This window comes from Sinohyriopsis cumingii, chromosome 10 (assembly GCF_028554795.1).
Source record: "Sinohyriopsis cumingii isolate HCF-2022 chromosome 10, ASM2855479v2, whole genome shotgun sequence".
NCBI classification, from domain to species: Eukaryota; Metazoa; Mollusca; class Bivalvia; order Unionida; family Unionidae; genus Sinohyriopsis; species Sinohyriopsis cumingii.
The window spans coordinates 2,517,404-2,542,355 of record NC_142970.1 but is presented as its reverse complement, the minus strand read 5'-3'; the positions used below and the strand labels follow the sequence as shown (position 1 = coordinate 2,542,355).

General features: G+C 36.5%; 1 protein-coding gene across 1 annotated transcript in view; it reads right to left on the bottom strand.

Moving 5' to 3' along the window:
- Positions 1-24,952, bottom strand: part of LOC149789493 (uncharacterized) — a 328,072-nt gene that overhangs the window by 65,667 nt on the left and 237,453 nt on the right. The window contains exons 20-22 of the mRNA XM_089971520.1: positions 22,021-22,104; positions 11,697-11,914; positions 1,247-1,396 (exon numbers count right to left, since the gene is read on the bottom strand). Of these exons, the coding sequence (XP_089827646.1) occupies positions 1,247-1,396; positions 11,697-11,914; positions 22,021-22,104 (452 nt within the window). The remainder of the gene's footprint in view (positions 1-1,246; positions 1,397-11,696; positions 11,915-22,020; positions 22,105-24,952) is intronic.

The window sequence follows — 24,952 nt, the reverse complement described above, 5'->3', positions numbered from 1 at the left end:
AACTGTCAAAACAGGAATGACTATAAAATGTCAAAATAAGAATGACTCTCTAAACTGTCAAAACAGGAATGACTCTCTAAACTGTCAAAACTAGAATGACTATAAACTGTCAAAATAAGAATGACTCTCTAAAGTGTCAAAACAGGAATGACTATAAACTGTCAAAACAGGAATGACTCTATAAACTGTCAAAACAGGAATGACTCTATAAACTGTCAAAAACAGGAATGACTATAAACTGTCAAAATAAGAATGACTCTCTAAACTGTCAAAACAGGAATGACTCTATAAACTGTCAAAACAGGAATGACTCATTAACTGTCAAAATAAGAATGACTCTGTAAACTGTCAAAACAGGAAAGACTCTTTAACCTGTCAAAACAGGAATGACTCATTAACTGTCAAAATAAGAATGACTCTGTAAACTGTCAAAACAGGAAAGACTCTCTAAACTGTCAAAACAGGAATGACTCATTAACTGTCAAAATAAGAATGACTCTCTAAACTGTCAAAATAAGAATGACTCTCTAAACTGTCAAAATAAGAATGACTCTATAAACTGTCAAAAAAAGAATGACTCTCTAAACTGTCAAAACAAGAAAGACTCTCTAACTGTCAAAATAAGAATGACTCTTTAAACTGTCAAAACAAGTTTATTAGAATTTGAAACATAAAATAAGACTCATTTCACAGGGAGCCAAAGGGAAAAATAAATCTAATTTTCATTCCATTTGTATTTCTTTCTGACTGATATTCCCAATTTCTTGCTTGTGTTTTAATACTGATTAATTGTTATCATTTGACTACTTTAGTCATGTATCTCAACCTCATTTCAGTACCAGTCTGGTTCTGATTTCAGTACCAGTCTGCTTTCTTCTTTCACCATGCAATTAAAAATTATCACTTTCATACTGTTAGATTATTTATAGCAGCCATTTTAATCATATGCACAATGCAGCAGTATTATTTCTACTGATAGTCACATGCCTGCAAAAATGGGGGTGTTTTGCTTAGTCATGCATAGGACATGCAAATCTAAATGACAGCAGACAGGAATTGCTGTAAAAGATAATTCAAGCACTAAAAATAAAATCTGGCCATATTTAACAATTTCTTTACTTCATCTTATATAGTAGTTAAATGAAATGTGATCCTTGTATCTTTAAATAATAGTGGGAACCATTTTAACGCAGTATTCTGTAATAAACCCACATCTGACTATAACTGTAACAACATGTCTCCCTACCTTTGAATCATCTTCCTCGCTAGTATGGGATGTAACTGATGGAACACGTTGTAGCGGTTCCACCACAGGCTCTGGCGAATAAGATTCATCACGGACAATGATAAAGTCCTCTTCTTCTTCTTCAGACTTAACTGTGACTGGTGTTTCCTCCTGAAAAACAATATTAGTTATGGTTTTTAAGGCTAAAAATAGAATTAAGCCAATGATATGTGACAACGATCACCATTCAGTTTTGACTATGGACATAGCTGTATCCACACAGATAACAGGATGACTAGCTGTATTCACATATATAACAGGGTGACTAGCTGTATTCACACATAACAGGATGATTACCTGTATTCACTCATATAACAGGGTGACTACATTAATGCAAGCAGTCTGTGAAAGAATGCAAATATTGCTAGACCCTTAATTTGTTTAGAAATGTCAATAATTTTACAGCTTTTACCCACCATGGAGCAAACTGCAGCCATAGTTTCTAATATTATAATCACTGGTCACTGACTGGCAATGTGCTAGCTCATTGGCATATACATGGTATCTCTGGTAGCACTAACATCACACAAAATCTATACTGTCTCAGAATAATCAGATTTGTAAAAAAAATATATGAACATTTTTTACTTGTCAATTAAGTTTTTGATGAACTTTCTGAAAATATTTCATTTTGTTACATCTTTTAATATACAATGAATCAATGAAGTTTAACATCTTCTGCAAGACAAGCTGCATGTATAATAGATATGATCTGTCTGCATATCATGTGCCAGAACATCTAGGTCAATGCAGTTTGTACATCATTAAATACATTCTGTTTCTTTGTGATTAATTATGTAAACAACATGACGTAAACAACATGATGTCATAACTTAAAATCGTTCTCATACACTCTTCTTATAATCTTAAATGCACAACTGGCATGAAAAAAATGCATATACAGTATGGATAAATAACATTGAGATACATAAAAAAAACATAAAATTAGATCATAAAGATACAAATATCTCTGTTGAAAATTAAGTAAAACTTTATGAATAAACAGAGATAAAGAGATAAACAGTTTTATTACTTTTTTATTTGGTATAAAGTATTATTTATAATTTATTTTGATTTGGAAAAGAAATGAAGATTTTTCATTATATTTTAGGCTTAAAGATGTTTTTTTAAAGTGTATCTGTCATTAGCAATTCACAGACTCAAAAAACTATCATCATCATTGCACACTGCAATTTATTGGTATCCGTTAACAATTAACAGATGTGGGTATGTGAGAAAGCTTGCCAGTAGCTTCTCGTGGGTCGGTGGTTCTTTCCAGGGATTTTCCCGGGTTCTTCCTCCACCATTAATACTGGCCGCCATGTATAGCCTATTGTGTTCTGAAAAATGGCATTAAATCCTACAACAACAACAACAACAACAATTAACAGACTGAATAACTCTCATTATTACTATTCTTGAAAAAATAAGCAACTTGTTTTGACATTTGACAGGAATCCTCCATATCTGAAGGTGAAAAAAATACATTATCTCCAAGGTGAAAATACTAAATAAGAGCTATGTTATTGCAGTACTGAGTAAACTCATGCAGGTTTTGTCGATAAAAAGACAATTTCTCAATCTTAATAACCAAGAAAGAGTGGAACAATTTAATTGTGACAAAATTATTCACCATTTTTGAGTTCATGCTTCTTTTTACATTTGGCACTGTGAAATAAATTTCAGATTATATTTGTTTCCCAAATTTACAAAGCTTTCCATGATTACCAAAATACTTTTCCTGGGGAAGATATTAATTCATTATTGCTATTTCAAATGGATTGTACTGCAGATTAAACTCACTAAAAAGAAATTTTATACTGACAGACAAACAGTTTCTATATGCCAAGCATGCCAATGTATGGTTTGTGGAACGAAGCCCATTCAACAAATCTATCAAATCTCTCTGCACAGATAAGTACAGGAATTTATATATATAGATGCTCACACATAAATGCTTCCCTACTGTTATGTATATTTAATTTATGTTGTGTGTTGGCTATGTGACTGACCTTGGTCAGTAATTGAGTTAAAGGCCTACCTGACTACTCACATCTTTTTGTTTTGTTTTTATAAGCAACAAGTTACATAGCTAATATTTCTCATTGATTTTAGATTATATATTAAAGATCATTATTACAGTCTTGTATAAATGTCTTGAGTTTAATGTCTAGGACTTTTTTTACAGAAATTAAGAATGTTCGAGAGGCAAGTTGTTTTTGAATCTGAGAGGAAAATGACCTTCATCCTGGTTATGTTATCGTGTTTTAGTTTTTTATATAAATAATGTTTACTTCAGAATTAATAATTTCTATCTTAAAATCAGTCTTTAAAGGAATCTATTTTAGTTGTGTTTCAGGTGAAAGAATTTAATTATTTAAATTATTCATTGGAACTACAAAGTGGTCTTTGACTCTAGGACTAAATTATTATCTTAGAATGATTGTGAATTCATTCATGGACATTTTTGGATCAAATGATTGTGATACATCAAGACTGTTAGCATTCAAAGATTATCTCAAGGTAGGTGAACATCAGCACATTCAACATCTGAATTCATCTGAACACCGCTATACTGGTAATTTATTTCTTGTACTGGTGGAAATCTCTCTGGCTAATGTAATTTGATTCTATAATTTAGTTCTTGTACTGGTGTAAATCTCTCTGGCTAATATCATTTTATTTTGTAATTTAATCATTGTACTGGTTTAAATCTCTCTGACTAATGTAATTTTTTTTTGTAATTTAGTCCTTGTACTGGTTTAGATCTCTCTGACTAATGTAATTTTATTTTGTAATTTAGTCCTTGTACTGGTCTCTCTGACCAACATTATTATTTAATTTTATTCTGCAATTTATTTCTGGTACAGGTACACTGTATTTTATTTAGTTTCAAACAATTTCTAGGGTAAAAGTATCTATGCCTTTATATAAAATAACATTCATACTTGAGCATGGGTAAAAGTATCTATGCCTTTATATAAAATAACATTCATACTTGAGCATGGGTAAAAGTATCTATGCCTTTATATAAAATAATCTTCATACTTGAGCATGGGTAAAAAGTATCTATGCCTTTATATAAAATAATATTCATATTTGAGCATGGGTAAAAGTATCTATGCCTTACATATAAAATAATATTCATACTTGAGCATGGGTAAACGTATCTATGCCTTTTATATAAAATAACATTCATACTTGAGCATGGGTAAAAGTATCTATGCCTTTATATAAAATAACATTCATACTTGAGCATGGGTAAAAGTATCTATGCCTTTATATAAAATAACATTCATACTTGAGCATGGGTAAAAGTATCTATGCCTTTATATAAAATAATATTCATACTTGAGCATGGGTAAAAGTATCTATGCCTTTATATAAAATAACATTCATACTTGAGCATGGGTAAAAGTATCTATGCCTTTATATAAAATAACATTCATACTTGAGCATGGGTAAAAGTATCTATGCCTTTATATAAAATAATATTCATACTTGAGCATGGGTAAAAGTATCTATGCCTTTATATAAAATAACATTCATACTTGAGCATGGGTAAATGTATCTATGCCTTATATATAAAATAATATTCATACTTGAGCATGGGTAAACGTATCTATGCCTTATATATAAAATAACATTCATACTTGAGCATGGGTAAATGTATTTATGCCTTTATATAAAATAACATTCATACTTGAGCATGGGTAAACGTATCTATGCCTTTATATAAAATAACATTCATACTTGAGCATGGGTAAAAGTATCTATGCCTTATATATAAAATAATATTCATACTTGAGCATGGGTAAACGTATCTATGCCTTTATATAAAATAACATTCATACTTGAGCATGGGTAAAAGTATCTATGCCTTATATATAAAATAACATTCATACTTGAGCATGGGTAAACGTATCTATGCCTTTATATAAAATAACATTCATACTTGAGCATGGGTAAACGTATCTATGCCTTTATATAAAATAACATTCATACTTGAGCATGGGTAAAAGTATCTATGCCTTATATATAAAATAATATTCATACTTGAGCATGGGTAAACGTATCTATGCCTTTATATAAAATAATATTCATACTTGAGCATGGGTAAACGTATCTATGCCTTATATATAAAATAACATTCATATCTGAGCATAGGTGAAAGTATCTATGCCTTTATATAAAATAATATTCATATTTGAGCATGGGTAAACGTATCTATGCCTTATATATAAAATAATATTCATACTTGAGCATGGGTAAACGTATCTATGCCTTTATATAAAATAATATTCATATTTGAGCATGGGTAAACGTATCTATGCCTTTATATAAAATAACATTCATATCTGAGCATCTTGACAGGATATTGATTAAGCCCCAATATATATGAGAAAGGATTTGAACATCCACAAATGTTTATTTGATACCTGTCAACTCTCATACCAGGAAAAAAAAAACGATTCTTGTTTTTTCCCCCACACCTACCTCCTAATTTCATATCTTCCAATTTTTGCACAGAACTCCCAGTTATTACATTTACATTATATGACAATTTTCATTTTTCCTGACAAACATACTACATAAATAGATGTATCTTATGCAATCCACAGAAGCCATGTTCTATTTTATCTCCTGTGAATATTGTAATGATGAAATAATTATTATCACCCTACAAAATTTTTTTATCTTCAGTAAAGAGGATGTTAAATTTTAACATTATTCACATCAAATTTCTTAATTTTTTAAAACCCTACAACAGTACTAAAAACAGAAAACAAATCACAACAAAAAATAAACCACAACAATAAAACTGTCAGCAATTAGTTTCAATCCCAAGAATGATCACTGTGAATGCTGTAGTATCTCCATTCCCATCAATGAAACTTACACAAGTGAACACGAAATATTATTCTACCATATATACAAACTTTGTGGTCTAAGGTTGACATTGCCCGGGGTGGGAGTGGGAGACAAGCGCCCCAATCCTCCAAAATGCCCCATACGGCCTGCGTCTCTTACTGCCTCTGTCAACGAAAATCCAGCTCCTGGCCTTCGCGAGTGGCTTAGATTTGAAGCCCGGCAGACCATGTTTTCTACTAACAGGAGAAGGGGTGAAGGCGGCCCACTGGCGCCTTAAAACCAGTTGCTTCGGGTAGATGGGACTCGTAAACCTTGGATGGTAGCTCATCTAGGAGAAGGAAAACTCCGATTCCAAACCTCTGCTGCCTTGTGGCTATACCCACTCATGGGAAAGGCTAAGGGAGTAAACCCCGACAGAAAATCCGGAGATGGAGTCCCTAAGGCGGTATGACATTGACTTCAACGTCATTCCGGCAACTCCTGCGACGCCGTTGGTGCCAAGCTGTATCGGCATTCGTCGTTCCCTTGGGCACACCAGCTGCGTGGAGAGGGGGGATCTGCTGCATGGGCAACAGCTGATTCTCCATACCACCCTGCCCAGGCGTCATAGCTCCACTGGAGAGGACACTCCAGCGTCGTCGTACGGCGTTGGCACAACACGAGAAGTAGCAGTTTACCGGTTCTAAGTCAAAGCTTGATTGGCGTAGAGCTTGGCGCCAGGGGTTACTTCTGACGGTGGGAGAGATCATCAGGTCTCACTGGACAGCTACCGCCCGCCTCAAGCTGGGCAGCCCCCAGTCAGTAAGGTGCTGCCCGCCATGGCCTGCCTGCTTCACTGGGTGCGTGGAGCTTAGAGAACCATCTCGACAAGTGGGCCACAAAACTCTGCACCAGGAAAGACTAAAAGAAGAAATAAAAAGACTCCAACTCTTCGTTTTGCAACCTGGAACATCAGGACCATGTGTCCTGGATTGACCACTGACCTACAGCAGATCGACGATGCACGGAAGACTGCCGTCATTGACAGAGAACTCTCCCGACTGAACATCGACATTGCCTGCCTCCAGGAGACCCGACTGGCTGACAGCGGCACCATCAGGGAAGCCAATTACACATTCTTTTGGCAGGGGAAGCCCTTGGATGAACCTAGGCAGTATGGTGTAGGCTTTGCCGTCAAGAACACGCTAATCGCCTTCATTGAACCTCCATCATCAGGTACTGAGAGAATCCTTGCCCTCCGGCTGTCAACATCCTTAGGCCCGGTCAACATCTTCAGTGTGTACGCTCCAACCCTCTACTCCACCTATGAGGAGAAAGACAAGTTTTATGAGGCTCTGGATCAGGCAATATCCAGTATCCCCAACAATGAAAGCCTTTACTTACTAGGAGACTTCAATGCTAGAGTGGGAGCTGACCATGAGGCCTGGTCCACCTGTCTCGGCTTTTACGGAAGGGGCAAGATCAACGAGAATGGTCAGCGACTGCTGGAGATGTGCTGCTCCCACAGCCTATGTGTGACAAACACTTTCTTCAAATGCAAGGAGATCCACCAGGTGTCATGGAGACACCCACGTTCACGCCACTGGCACCAGCTAGACCTCGTCATCACCAGGCGTGCAGAACTGGCCAGTGTCCTCCTTACCCGCAGCTACCACAGTGCCGATTGTGACACGGACCATTCCCTCGTGGCCAGCAAGGTGCGAATATTACCCAAGAAGCTGCACCAGGCCAAGAAGAAGGGTCACCCACGTATCAACACCTGCTGTGCAAGCAACCCAGAGAAAACACAGCAGTTCATCAGCAAACTGAAGGAAGCCCTCACCAAAGTGACACCTGATGACACCATTGATTCCAAGTGGTCCCATATCCGTGACTCTGTGTACAATTCAGCCATCACAGCTTACGGGAAGAGGGAGCGAAAGAATGTCGACTGGTATGAGGCAAACTGGGAGGAGATGGAGCCCGTGACTGAGGCAAAGAGGAAAGCCCTCCTGGCATACAAGGCTGCACCTAGCCCCAGAACACTACAAGTCCTCAGGATTGCAAGGAATAACGCCCAGAAGACCGCCCGCCGCTGTGCCAACACCTACTGGCTGAACCTTTGCAACAGTATACAGACAGCTGCTGACACCGGGGATACAAGAGGAATGTATGAGGGTATCAAACAAGCGATAGGCCCCCCCAGCTACAAGACCGCCCCCCTCAAGTCCAAGACGGGCGAAGTCATCACAGACCAGGGGAAACAACTGCAGCGATGGGTTGAGCACTATCTCGAGCTATATGCAACCCAAAACAATGTCACTGGAACTGCCCTGGACGCCATTCCAGACCTGCCTGTCATGGAGGAGCTAGACACACAGCCCACCCTGGAAGAGCTCGGAAAAGCCATCGATTGCCTTGCCTGTGGGAAGGCTCCCGGAAGCGACGGCATTCCGCCTGAAGTCCTCAAGAGCGGAAAACCAGCACTGCTCCAGCCCCTACACACACTCCTCTGCCTTTGCTGGGAACAGGGATACATCCCACAGGACATGCGTGATGCCAACATCGTCACTTTGTACAAAAAGAAAGGAGACCGTAGTGACTGCAACAACTATCGGGGCATCTCCCTCCTCAGCATCGTCGGAAAGGCCTTCGCCCGTGTTGCCTTGGCACGCTTGCAGATCCTAGCCTCCCGCGTCTACCCAGAATCCCAGTGTGGATTTCGAGCCGGCAGGTCAACTGTAGACATGATCTTCTCACTACGTCAGCTGCAGGAGAAGTGTCGCGAGCAGCGGATGCCCCTCTACGTTGCCTTCATAGACCTGACGAAGGCGTTTGACATGGTTAGTCGGAGTGGACTCTTCAGACTTCTGCAGAAGATCGGCTGCCCCCCACGTCTGCTTGCTGTCATTATGTCGTTCCACGAGAACATGCACAGCACAGTGTGCTTCAATGGCGCAACATCTGGAGCATTCCCAGTCGTTAGCGGAGTCAAACAAGGCTGTGTCCTTGCACCGACGCTCTTTGCCATCTTCTTCTCCATGCTTCTCCAGTACGCATTCAAGGACTGCAGCGAGGGAGTGTACATCCATACCAGGGCTGACGGCAAGCTGTTCAACATCGCCCGTCTTCGTGCTAAGACTAAAGTCACAGAGGTACTCATCCGTGAATTGCTCTTTGCCGACGATGCAGCCTTGACATCACACACGGAAGATGGACTTCAGCAGCTGGTATGCTGCCTCTCCCATGCATGTAAGGAATTTGGACTGACCATCAGTTTGAAGAAAACAAATGTCATGGCACAGGACACAGACTCCCCTCCCTCTGTCTCCATCGATGGGTACAATTTGGAAGTTGTCGAGAACTTCACATACCTCGGGTCTAACATCTCCAGCTCACTCTCCATTGATTCTGAGGTGGGCGGCAGGATTGCCAAGGCAGCAGCAGTGATGGCCAGACTTAACCAGAGGGTCTGGAACAACCCCAACCTCACAGAGAAGACCAAACTGCGTGTCTACCAAGCGTGCGTGCTCAGCTCACTTCTCTACAGCAGCGAAACATGGACCACCTATGCAAGACACGAGAGGAAACTCAACAGCTTCCACCTGAGATGTCTGCGGCGCATTCTGCACATCCAGTGGCAGGACAAAGTACCCAACACAGAGGTTCTAGAACGTGCCAACATGAACAGCATGTTCTCCATACTCAGCGAGAGGCGCCTTCGCTGGCTCGGCCATGTCAAGAGAATGGACCCAGGTCGCATTCCGAAGGACCTGTTATATGGGGAGTTAGCAGAAGGTGCACGACCAACTGGACGACCACATCTGCGCTACAAAGATGTTTGCAAGAAGGATATGAAGACAGCAAACATCAATGTCAACGACTGGGAGAGCTGTGCAAACAACCGTTCCAGCTGGCGTCTAGCTGTCAGGCAGGGAGTTCAAAACGCAGAGGAAAAGAGAAGAATAAAGCAAGCTGAAAAGAGAGCTGAAAAGAAGGATAAGCAAAAGCGTACTTTGGAGCTATGCCATCGTCTCTCGTAGACGGACGGATGCCAAGATACAAACTTTAATTACGATACTAAAATTAAAAAAAGGAATGAAGAAACATGCCACGCAACTTATGTGCAATCAAAAACCTAATTCAGAATAAATATATTTAATAAACAATGTTAAATGCATTTCAATCTGAGAATAAGGAAATCAAGTGGGACATGAAACGTGGGAAAAATAGTTGCCACTTGTACACTAACTTAAGACTGCATATTTAGGGCACCTCTAAGTTACAACAAAATAGGGCATTGTTTATTTGCCAGTCAAGTGTTGGTACTTACAAAGCACTGTAGATCATGGTTTCTATGAATTATGTGGAAGGGCCAATCTTTTTCACAAGATAATTGCAATAATAAGGATTAACTGTTAATCAGTCACTCTGGCTTGTTTACTTAAGTCTAACCTTTAGCTATTGTGCAGTTTGGCCACAGCTGACCAGAATATGAAAGAGGGTATGTCCTGGGGCAAAATAAGGTGCATGACAAGGAGAAACGGGCACATCCTTTGAGAATTTTATGCATACTGAACCTGGAAGATCAGTCAATATTTAGTGAAAATGGGGCTTTAGAAAATGCAAATGCTTGCAAAACCTCTTGATATTAGGCTCCAATCTCCCCCATATTTTTATTCAGTCTCCCTACTTGGTCTTTGAAAAGTTGACAAGTATGTTATTTACAAAGAAAAATTTATCTCATAAAGTAACTATTACTTAAAGTGCTAAGAGAAAAAAACATTATGAAGCTTTTATGCATGTCTTCCCATAAAAATGATAAAAAAGAGAAACTCCAAATGATTAACTTGCAGAAAAGAATTTCTAAGAATTCAACAATAAGACCATTTCTTCTTTTCAACTGCTGAGTGTTGAAACCATGCCTGATAATTTGAGCAATAACAGAATTTTCAAATGAGCCACTGTGGCATCCATACCGGATGCAGATTGGCACCATTTTCTTTTAGGACCCTTAGAAGTTTTTTTCATGGAAGACCATGTGAATATGACCATCTGTTTAGGAGTAGCAGCAATAGTATAAATTTCAAGATGGCTACCATAGTGGCCATATTGGATATCAGATCAGCATCATTTTAATTTAGGACCAAGTATAAGAATACATAATTGTAAAAAATTACAAGATAACATAATTACAAATATATGAACAGGTGAACAGGGTAACAGAAACAGATGGCAACACAAAATTGAATAGCTTGTGAAGTGCACCACAATACATACTGCCATAAATACCTGAAAAATAATATCTGTATATTAATCAGTATGTACTAATAATTGTGAAATAAATATTATTTATTCCTTCATTCTGAACATAAATTTACAAATAACAGAAGACCTAATTTCATAATATATTGGCACTATTTAAAATTTACAAATAACATAAAGAAGACCTAATTTCATAATATATTGGCACTATTTAAAATTTACAAATAACATAAAGAAGACCTAATTTCATAATATATTGGCACTATTTAAAATTTACAAAAATCGAAATTATTACCCTCTCTGGCTCAATTGGTGTTTCAGATTTTGGTATCTGTTGTTTGGGTGTGAGTGCTTTAGGTGGTGGCGGTGTGGATTCCAGGACTTCTGGGCTTGGCTGCTTGGGTGTGGGTTCTTCAACTTCCTTTCCCTTCTTCTTCCCTTTCCCCTTCTTCCCTCCTTTCTTGACCTCTGGCTTTTTAACAACAGAAGCTTTTGCTTTTTCTTTTGGTTTTCCTATTTGAATCATTGTGAAAATATGTAATTACTAGTATAGAACACCCTTACTATAACAAATCTCAATACAAGTCACTTCACTATAATAGTCCATTTATAAGAGATCATTACAGAACAATATTAGCATGATTTATAGTGGACCTTATACTTGTGCTCATTTCAAACAAAATTTATGAAACTCATTGAATATTTTTTGTGAGCTATGAAATGATTTCAAAAGATTGAAATTATTACATGAGTTTCATAAATTACATTTGAATGAGCTCAAATGTAAGATTCTATTTATTGATGGTGAAAAATATTGAATTTATCTGACCAAGCTATAGAGGTGTAGAGCTGATTTGTCCAACATCTTTAATACTATGGGTCACGTGGACCAAAGTAGGGAAACTTCATGGGCAATATATAAATATATATATATATATATATATATATATATATATATATATATATATATATATATATATATATATATATATATATATATATATATATATATATATATATATATATTAGAATAATTATACTACAATTATACTACAATTGTAGAATGTGCTTTTTGTATGAGTGGTGGCCACAAAACTTGACCAACAGGCCACATGTGGCCTGCAAGCCTGTAGTTGAACCATTCTGGTATAGTGAACTGACTGTAATACACTCAGATGCTCTAATGGTCATTATGCTTCTCCTCTGCATGATGTCATGACATCATTTATGACATCATATGGTGTTATTACACATCACATATATAATAATTATTATATGGGTGTATTAACATAAATAACACAGCAGCCATGTGATAAATTAAAACATCTCAACAAAAGATAATCTCAAATATAAAGATCTTACCAATATGTCTCCCAAGAAAAGCATCCTAGTGAGGGAGTATTGTGATGAAAATTGTTGTGCTAGAGTCAGTGTTTTAGATTTAATTTTGCAAACTGGATTTTTTTAATATGTCATCTCATCAAACTAGCTTTGTGTCAGTTTATATTACCTTTTCTTGATATGTCTTCACACAAAACTAACTGATGTCAATATACAAGGTAACTAAATGAATTAAAGATGGATAGATGCAACGGTGATTACTATAGTCCCTTCTTAGAATCTATTCATGTATTCATTTTACCCTAGGTCATTCATTTTACCCAAAGTCATTCATTTAACCCTGGGTCATTCATTTTACCCTAAGTTTACCCTAGGTCATTCATTTTACCCTAAGTCATTCATTTTACCCTAAGTCATTCATTTAACCCTGGGTCATTCATTTTACCTTAGGTCATTCATTTTATCCTAGATCATTCATTTTACCCTAGGTCATTCATTTTACCCTAAGTCATTCATTTTACCTAAGATTATTCAATTTCACCCTAGGTCATTCATTTTACCCTAGGTCATTCATTTTACCCTAAGTCATTCATTTAACCCTGGGTCATTCATTTTACCCTAAGTCATTCATTTTACCCTAGGTCATTCATTTTATCCTAGATCATTCATTTTACCCTAGGTCATTCATTTTACCCTAGATCATTCATTTTACCCTAAGTCATTCATTCCTTTTACCCTAAGTCATTCATTTTACCCTATATCATTCATTTTACCCCAGGTCATTCATTTTACCCTAAGTCATTCATTCATTTTACCCTAGATCATTCATTTTACCCTAGGTCATTAATTTTACCCTAGGTCATTCATTTTACCCTAAGTCATTCATTCATTTTATCCTAGGTCATTAATTTTACCCTAGATCATTCACTTTACCCTAGGTCATTCATTTTACCCTAGATCATTCATTTTACCCTAGGTCATTCATTTTACCCAGGACCATTCATTTTACCCTAGGTCATTCATTTTACCCTGGGTCATTCATTTCATCCTAGGTCATTCATTTTACCCAAGGTCGTTCATTCAAAACTGAGCCAAGTACATCATCTGTGTCTACCACTGGACAGGTTAAGGAACAAAACCATGACAAATAATGTCATGTTCTGTCATGTACCAGTAATGGAAATGCTCTAATCCATGAAGGCTTCATTAGCTTTCAAATATATCCCATCTTTGAAGAAGAAGGAGTTATGAAATCCATGAATTTTTTTACATATATATCATGATGAGGAATCACTTTTTAAAGAAAAAGAATGACAGGTTTACTAGTTGTTCATTTAGTGAAACCCTTTGAAAATTTTAACATTATACTTTATTTGTGTTATTTTCATAAAGTAGTTATTTAATTTATATTCTTCTATGTCCTCTTACTCAGGGAGCTGTGTTGGCCCTGTGGTTAGTGTGCCAGACTCCCAACCAAAAGAGTTAAAATCCTACTGTTAGACTAGCCTGGGCCACTGTTGGACTAGCCCAGGCCACTGTTAGACTAGCCTGGGCCACTGTTAGACTAGCCCAGACCACTGTTAGACTAGCCCAGGCCACTGTTAGACTAGCCCAGGCCACTGTTAGACTAGCCCAGGCTATGAACAATGAACATTCAATCCAAGAACATTCAATCCAAGAAAATCCAAAAAAAGCCAATCTGGTTTTCTAATACTAACTTACTAACTTGTAACTTATTTATATTGTCATCATGGTGAAGTTCATAATTCACACCACAGTTACAGTGTTATGTGGAAAAAAGTAATATCTATGAATTTATTTTGATCAGTGTACACACTCCCTTTCATAATGGGTATTTATAGACATTGGTGTCAAGGTTTATCGTCATCATTGCATAGTTACTTCAGGTACCATACTTAAAACATGTTTGTCTTTAGGACTTGAGAGGAACATTAGGGAAACATACAGTTAAAGATTTAATGGAATATAAACAACATGAGTATTATGAATAGTTACAGTACATACATTCACAGATAAGAACGTTAATAATCTGAGTAAAAGGTTTGGTGCTTTACAGCACAGCAACATAAGTAGGTTATTTTGTGCCAAGGCAATTGCAGTAAAGTGCTCAGCTCATTGACAACCCATGGTAGCTGGCCCGGGCTAGTCTAACAGTGGCCCAGGCTAGTCTAACAGTGGCCTGGGCTAGTCCAACAGTGGCCCAGGCTAGTCTAACAGTAGGATTTGAACTCTTTTGGTTGGGAGTCTGGCACACTAACCACAGGGCCAACACAGCTCCCTGAGTAAGAGGACATAGAAGAATATAAATTAAATGACTACATTATGAAAATCAGCTTTTTGTAGACCTTATGTAAGGTACTTCAAAACTATTACATTGTTTCTTTGCCTCATGTTAGTGTGTTGGTATATTTTGATCCTCATTACATTACAGTGAATGATGCAGTGTGTTGGTATATTTTGATCCTCATTATATTATAGTGTATGATGCAGTGTGTTGGCATATTTTGATCCTCATTACATTACAGTGAATGATGCAGTGTGTTGGTATATTTTGATCCCATTACATTATAGTGTATGATGCAGTGTGTTGGTTTATTTTGATCCTCATTACATTATAGTGTATGATGCAGTGTGTTGGTATATTTTGATCCTCATTACAATATAGTGAATGATGCAGTGTGTTGTTGTGTTTTGGATTCTATGTTGAATTCCCCAGCTTAGCCTCATTTTCAAAATGCCCAAATATTAAGAAGGATCTAATTAAGTCTGGACTTAGGACTAATTAAATCTGGACTTAGGAATAATTAAGTCTGGTCTATAGGACTCAGCATGTAAATGTTGGACCTTAATTTATTGTCTTGTACATTTATACTTTCATGTCTACCAATGTTAGAAATGGAAAATCACCCAAATTTATCCATTCTAACAGCACCAGGTAGTTTAAAAAACTCTACTTCATAACGATCTCAAGATGGCTGTTTAAATAGAAGCAGCACATGCCAACTGTATCATATTTGCAACATATATAAAGAGAACTGAAAAGTTCATATCAGTAAAATTGACAATATTAAACTTTAAAACATTGACCTTGAACCCTCTTTATAAAATGTGTATGTATGTTAAAGTTGATAATATGTGGTTCTGAACACCTATTTTAACCAAATTACTTGATTTGATCATTAAAAACATGATGCATTTGAACAAAAATTACTCAAATTTATATCATTAAAAATAGGACTTTACTATATGAACAAATTACTCTAATTTTCATCATTAAAAACATAAGACTGCAAGATGAAGTCACAAGTAAATGTAATGCAGCACTCCTACTGTTAGTTTGATTAACATGATTTTAAACTGTCTACATTTACCTGTAAATTAATGACATATACACAGAAAATAGAAGTGACATTTATACTAATTTTACCTGTAAATTAATGACATATGCACAGAAAATAAAAGTGACATTTATACTAATTTTACCTGTAAATTAATGATATATACACAGAAAATACAAGTGACATTTATACTAATTTTACCACTTTATACTTAATAATTAGCTATTATTTATGGTTAGCATGTTTATAAGTGACCAACATTTTCGTAATAAAACCTATAATAAAGTAGCACATCATCACTGTCGGTATAGTTTATTTCATCTTTTAATATCAAACTGAACTGACTGTAAGTATATGGATCTTGCGTAATTTCCAAATAAATGTATGACTGAATAGTGTTTTATCAAATGAGTAAAAATAATCATTTGGATGAAAGTATAATTGAACGTTTTTGCATTAAATGAGTAAATATAATTACTCACATAAATGTATAATTGAATAGGTTTTGATAAAATCTATATAAATAATTACTCAAATAAATGTATAATAGTTTTTGATCAAATGAGTAGAAGCAATTATTCAAATGAATGTATGATTGAATAGTTTTTCATCAAATGAATAGAAATAATTACTCAAATGAGTCAAACAAAATAAGAGGACAATGAAAGCAAGCAAACATCACGACAAGCCATTTTGTTAAATATAGCTGTTACTGAGGTGAAATCAACATGCTATTCCTGAAAATAACAGACAACTGCTATGCCACTTTACAGGTGGTGAATTCTAACTTAAAGTGGATGAAGATTTACAAATGTGTAAAGTTGGGAAAAGTGTAAAAGATACATGAAGGCCATGTCTCAATAGAAACCACAGACTGATGAAGAAGATAGCTATGCCTCAACAGAAACCACTGTCTGATGACGAAGACAGCCATGCCTCAATAGAAACCACTGACTGATGAAGAATATGACCATGCCTCAATAGTAACCACTGACTGATGAAGAAGACAGCCATGCCTCAATATAAACCACTGACTGATGAAGAAGACAGCCATGCCTTAATATAAACCACTGACTGATGAAGAATATAGCCATAGCTCAATAGAAACCACTGGCTGATGAAGACAGATATGCCTCAATAGAAACCACTGGCTGATGAAGAAGATAGCCATGGCTCAATATAAACCAGTGACTGATGAAGAATATAGCTATAGCTCAATAGAAACCACTGACTGATGAAGAATATGGCCATGCCTCAATAGTAACCACTGGCTGATGAAGAAGATGGCCATGTTTCAATAGTAACCACTGGCTGATGAAGAAGGTGGCCATGCCTCAATAGTAACCACTGGCTGATGAAGAATATGGCCATGCCTCAATAGTAACCACTGGCTGATGAAGAAGACATATATGCCTCAATAGAAACCACCAACTGATGAAGAAGATGGCCATGCCTCAATAGTAACCACTGGCATATGAAGAATATGGCCATGCCTCAATAGTAACCACTGCCTGATGAGAAGGTGGCCATGCCTCAATAGTAACCACTGGCTGATGAAGAAGATGGCTATGCCTCAATAGTAACCACTGGCTGATGAAGAAGATGGCCATGCCTCAATAGTAACCACTGGCTGATGAAGAAGATGGCCATGCCTCAATAGTAACCACTGGCTGATGAAGAAGATGGCTATGCCTCAATATAAACCACTGACTGATGAAGAAGATGGCCATGCCTCAATAGAAACCACTGACTGATGAAGAAGACAGCTATGCCTCAATAGGAACCACTGACTGATGAAGAAGGTGGCCATGCCTCAATAGTAACCACTGGCTGATGAAGAAGATGGCCATGCCTCAATAGTAACCACTGGCTGATGAAGAAGGTGGCCATGCCTCAATAGTAACCACTGGCTGATGAAGAAGATGGCTATGCCTCAATATAAACCACTGACTGATGAAGAAGATGGCTATGCCTCAATAGAAACCACTGACTGATGAAGAAGACAGCTATGCCTCAATAGGAACCACTGACTGATGAAGAAGGTGGCCATGCCTCAATAGTAACCACTGGCTGATGAAGAAGATGGCCATGCCTCAATAGTAACCACTGGCTGATGAAGAAGGTGGCCATGCCTCAATAGTAACCACTGGCTGATGAAGAAGATGGCCATGCCTCAATAGTAACCACTGACTGATGAAGAAGATGGCCATGCCTCAATAGAAACCACTGACTGATGAAGAAGACAGCTATGCCTCAATAGAAACCACTGACTGATGAAGAATATAGCCATGCCTCAATAGAAACCACTGACTGATGAAGAAGACAGCTATGTCTCAACAGAAACCACTGACTGATGAAGAAGATGGCCATGCCTCAATAGAAACCACTGACTGATGAAGAAGACAGCTATGCCTCAATAGAAACCACTGACTGATGAAGAATATAGCCATGCCTCAATAGAAACCACTGACTGATGAAGAAGACAGCTATGTCTCAACAGAAACCACTGACTGATGAAGAAGACAGCTATGCCTCAATAGAAACCATATATAGCAGCATATATATGCCACCATAACATAAGAAGCCACTGACTGATGAAGAAGAACTGCTGGTGTGGGCATAATACATTTATCTTATCTCAGTAACCAAGGAAAACTGCCCCATGCTTATAAAGGAAAACCTGCCACCATACGAATGTTTATAAATAACATCCAGGCCTGCCACCATACGAATGTTTATAAATAACATCCAGGCCTGCCACCATACGAAAGTTTGTAAAACATCCCCTGGCCAGCCACCATAAGAATGTTTATAAATAACATCCAGGCCTGCCACCATATGAAAGCTTGTAAAACATCCCTTGCCAGACACCATAAGAATGTTTATAGATAACATCCAGGCGTGCCATCATACGAAAGTTTGTAAAACATCCCCTGGCCAGCCACCATACGAATGTTTATAAATAACATCCAGGCCTGCCACCATACGAATGTTTATAGATAACATCCAGGCCTGCCACCATACGAATGTTTATAGATAACATCCAGGCCTGCCACCATACGAAAGTTTGTAAAACATCCCCTGGCCAGCCACCATACGAATGTTTATAAATAACATCCAGGCCTGCCACCATAAGAATGTTTATAAATAACATCCAGGCCTGCCACCATAAGAATGTTTATAAATAACATCCAGGCCTGCCACCATACGAATGTTTATAGATAACATCCATGCCTGCCACCATACGAATGTTTATAGATAACATCCAGGCCTGCCACCATATGAAAGTTTGTAAAACATTCCCTGGCCAGCCACCATGCGAATGTTTATAAATAACATCCAGGCCTGCCACCATACGAATGTTTATAAATAACATCCAGGCCTGCCACCATAAGAATGTTTATAAATAACATACAGGCCTGCCACCATACGAAAGTTTGTAAAACATCCCCTGGCCAGCCACCATAAGAATGTTTATAGATAACATCCAGGCCTGCCATCATACGAAAGTTTGTAAAACATCCCCTGGCCAGCAACCATTAGAATGTTTATAAATAACATCCAGGCCTGCCACCATACGAATGTTTATAGATAACATCCAGGCCTGCCACCATAAGAATGTTTATAAATAACATCCAGGCCTGCCATCATACGAACGTTTGTAAAACATCCAGGCCTGCCACCATAAGAAGGTTTTTATAACATCCTGGCCTGCTGCCATAAGAAAGTCTGTATAACATCCAGGCCTGCCACCATAAGAAAGTCTGTATAATCTGCAGTGATGCTACCATTAAATTTGCAATGAAAATGATTGCCATATAAATGGATAATGCCATATGTCTATAAATGTAAAATAAATATATCTACAAATGCATAATGCCATATGTGCATAAATGGAAAATGACATGTCTATAAATGGAAAACGACATATGTTTATAAATGGAAAATGACATATATATAAATGGAAAATGACATATGTCTATAAATGGAAAATGACATGTCCATAAATGAAAAATGACAGGTCTATAAATGGAAAATGACACGTCTATAAATGGAAAATGACATGTCTATAAATGGAAAATGAATATGTCTACAAATGCATAATGTGATATGTCTATAAATGGAAAATGACATGTCTAGAAATGGAAAATGACATATGTCTATGAATGAATAGAATAATGCTGTATGTTTATAAATGCAAAATGTCATATGTCTAGAAATGTATAATGCCATATAAATGTATAATGCCATATGTCAATAAATGTATGATGCCATATTTCTATAACAATGGGTTCCCTTAATTTCTTTTTGCATCATCAATCCTAAAGTATGAGAATTACTTCTGTAGCTTACATTTCTTAAAACATAAAACATAGTTTTATTCTTGAGGATCATGACGATACAAAAAAAGTTGCAACTATGTCTCTGCAAGTTGCAGCAGGTGACATAAAATACATCATTAGAAGCTATTTTGCAGATGGTTGTACATATTGCCAGAGAAATGGCACATGCTTGTGTCTGAATATTCCAGAGAAATGGCACATGCTTGTGTCTGAATATTCCAGAGAAATGGCATATGCTTGTGTCTGAATATTCCAGAGAAATGGCATATGCTTGTGTACAAATATAGGAAGCAGAAGCAGAGGATAAAGCTGACTTTATTTGCTGTACAAGCTGTTCATGATTTTCATTGGTATGCATCAAGCTGTTAATGCCTTTATTTGGTGTACATCAAGCTGTTCATGATTTTCATTGGTCTGCATCAAGCTATTCATGACTTTATTTGGTGTACATCATGCTGTTCATGACTTTATTTGGTGTACATCAAGCTGTTCATGACTTTATTTGGTGTACATCAAACTGTTCATGATTTTCATTGGTCTGCATCAAGCTGTTCATGACTTTATTTGGTGTGTGCATCAAGCTGTGCATGATCAGAAAAAACAGGATAAACAAAAGCCCATTCTTTAGATTAAGGTCATTTGCACTTAACAGTGAAACCAAATGTCTTCAAAATATACAGAAATGGCAGATATAAAATCAACAACACAAGTTTAACTGCATATGCCTATGATTTTGTATGATGTGCACTGATTAGTGAAAGCAGGATAAACTAATAAAAAGTAAGACAAAATGGTATAATAAAAGATTTGACTGTATACTAATGTTAAAACTAAAAGTAGTTGTAAGTATATTTACATATCTAATACTACAGGGTGAAGAAAAAACACATTGCCTTCTTTACCCTTTCTTGACTTAACTCCATAAATTCTTTTGTTTTCCTCTGTATGATCAACCCTGCCTGTTGAATCAAACAACAACTTTTAATCTGTGCTTTTCTTAAAACTAAACTGGCTAGAATTGAATGTCATTTCATATGCATTTCATAATAAAATAAAGGTAAAGTTGCATCGATGAATAGCAAATAAAGGTAAAGTTGCATCAATGAATAGCAAATAAAGGTAAAGTTGCATCAATGAATAGCAACATTTACAACTCCTTGTTGAAATATTAGGAATACTTCTTACTGCTGTGACAATATTACAATGAAACAAAAACATGAATGAACATTTTCAATCAATAACTGTAGGAAATCAAAATTTATTGAATCAAAATTATAAACCACAATGATGATATTAAGACCTTAGTAATCACAAAACCCACAAAAATTAGGACATACATGTATTTTGAGAGTATGCTGTTTTTAATACAATAATATTTCTTATCAATAATCAAAGATGTTTTGATAATTAATGGCCACACCCTTCACCAAACATTAAATTTAGTAACATCTTGACAAAATTTCGGTATCAGCTGCATAACAACACAACACCCAATATTAGAAAACAATAACACTCGGTTAACAAGGTGTTTTAATCTCCAGTGCTGGAGTAAGACAAGAAGCACTCCATTTTTTACCAGGTGTTTCAGTGCCTGTGCTTTTGTCTATCATAGAAGGCATCCCATACAGCTTTTTGTTCTCCTCCATATGGTCATAAAGTCCTGATTAAAGACCAAGATTTTTATATTTCACAGGTACAGGTTGTAAAAAGCATTTTTTCTTCTTTTGAATAAGTAATATTTCTTGCTCTAATGCACCATGAATAGCTTGCCATTCTGTAATATTATAGATACCTTAGTAACTCTGTCAATGTGAAATGTAGGAGACACTTTTGTGTCTGTCAATATGTAATGCTAGAGACACCTTTGTATCTGTCAATGTGTAATGTTAAAGACACCATTGTATCTGTCAATGTGTAATGTCAGACAAGTTTGTATCTGTCAATGTGTAATGTTAGAGACACCTTCATGTCTGTCGGTGTGTAATATAAGAGGTACATTTGTATCTGCAAATGTGTAATGTTAAAGACCTGTTGGTATCTGCCAGTGAAATGTTAGAGACACTTTTATATCTGCAAATGAATAATGTTAAAGACACCATTGTATCTGTCAATGTGTAATGTCAGACACCTTTGTATCTGTCAATGTGTAATGTTAGAGACACCTTTGTATCTGTCAATGTGTAATGTTAGAGACACCTTTGTATCTGCCAATGAATAATGTTAGAGATAAGTGAATTGGTAAAAAACATGCAATATTAGGTCCAAGAAGTCACAATATTCTGGAGTAGAAGCAGATGACAACAATTTGTTGAATAAGTATGTGACCAAAAAGTAACAATCTTTAGGCATGGAAGTAATGAATTAAGACAATCTTTAGATGTGGAAGTAATGAATTAAGACAATCTTTAGGCATGGAAGTAATGAATTAAGACAATCTTTAGGCATGGAAGTAATGAATTAAGACAATCTTTAGATGTGGAAGTAATGAATTTAGACAATCCTTAGGCATGGAAGTAATGAATTAAGACAATCTTTAGGCATGGAAGTAATGACTTAAGACAAACTTTAGGCATGGAAGTAATGACTTACGACAATCTTTAGACATGGAAGTAATGAATTAAGACAAACTTTAGGCATGGAAGTAATGACTTAAGACAAACTTTAGGCATGGAAGTAATGAATTACGACAATCTTTAGACATGGAAGTAATGAATTAAGACAATCTTTAAGCATGGAAGTAATAACTTAAGACAAACTTTAGGCATGGAAGTAATGACTTAAGACAAACTTTAGACATGGAAGTAATGAATTACAACAATCTTTAGACATGGAAGTAATGAATTAAGACAAACTTTAGATGTGGAAGTAATGAATTAAGACAATCTTGAGGCATGGAAGTAATGAACTAAGACAATCTTTAGATGTGGAAGTAATGAATTAAGACAATCTTTAGGCATGGAAGTAATGAATTAAGACAATCTGTAGGCATGGAAGTAATGAATTAAGACAAACTTTAGGCATAGAAGTAATTATTTAAGACAAGCTATTGAATCATTGGATTAATTAGGTCATTACACTCGCGTCAAAAGCAGACAGCAAACATCACCTGACCATAAGATGCATTTTATCTCTCTGGAAACCAAATCTTTCAGTGAACATTTTTTCTTCAGTAAGATATATAACTTTTCTTTTTGTAGACGGTGGTTTCTTTAATAGAAAAATATTCCTCATGAAAGGATAAACACATTCTGGATTGTTGTTGTTGTGGGTTTAACGCCATTTTTCAGAACACGATAGGCTATACATGGCGGTCAGTATTAATGGTGGAGGAAGAACCCAGGAAATCTCCGGAAAGAACCACCAACCCTCAAGAAGCTATTGGCAAGCTTTCTCACATACCCACATTGGCCAAATCCAAGACTCGAACCTACACAGACAGAGGTGAGATGGCAGTGATCCGTAATGGAGAGCGCTTTGGATCACTGTCATCTCACCTCTGTCTGATTTGTATTTGCACACTGAGAATTGCAGGTCTAATTGCCAGATTCAGTATTTGAATACTGGGAATTGCAGGTCTAATTGCCAGATTTGGTATCTGTATACTCAGAATTGCAGGTCTAATTGCCAGATTTGGTATTTGAATACTGGGAATTGCAGGTCTAATTGGCAGATTTGGTATTTGAATACTGGGAACTGCAGGTCTAATTGCCAGATTTGGTATCTGTATACTCAGAATTGCAGGTCTAATTGCCAGATTTGGTATTTGAATACTGGGAACTGCAGGTCTAATTGCCAGATTTGGTATCTGTATACTCAGAATTGCAGGTCTAATTGGCAGATTTGGTATTTGAGTACTGGGAACTGCAGGTCTAATTGCCAGATTTGGTATCTGTATACTCAGAATTGCAGGTCTAATTGCCAGATTTGGTATCTGTATACTCAGATTTGCAGGTCTAATTGCCAGATTTGTATTTGAACAATGAGAATTACAGGTCTAATTGCCATATTTAATATTTGTACACTGAGAATTGCAGGTCTCATTGTCATATTTAATATTTGTACACTGAGAATTACAGGTCTAATTGTCATATTTAATATTTGTACACTGAGAATTACAGGTCTAATTGCCATATTTAATATTTGTACACTGAGAATTACAGGTCTAATTGCCATATTTAATATTTGTACACTGAGAATTACAGGTCTAATTGCCATATTCAATATTTGTACACTGAGAATTACAGGTCTAATTGCCATATTTAATATTTGTACACTGAGAATTACAGGTCTAATTGCCATATTTAATATTTGTACACTGAGAATTACAGGTCTAATTGCCATATTTAATATTTGTACACTGAGAATTGCAGGTCTAATTGTCATATTTAATATTTGTACACTGAGAAATGCAGGTCTAAATGCCAGATTTGGTGTTTGTACATTGACAATTGAAGGCTTAATTGCTAGATTTGGTATTGGCCACTGAAAATTACAGGCCTAATTGCCTT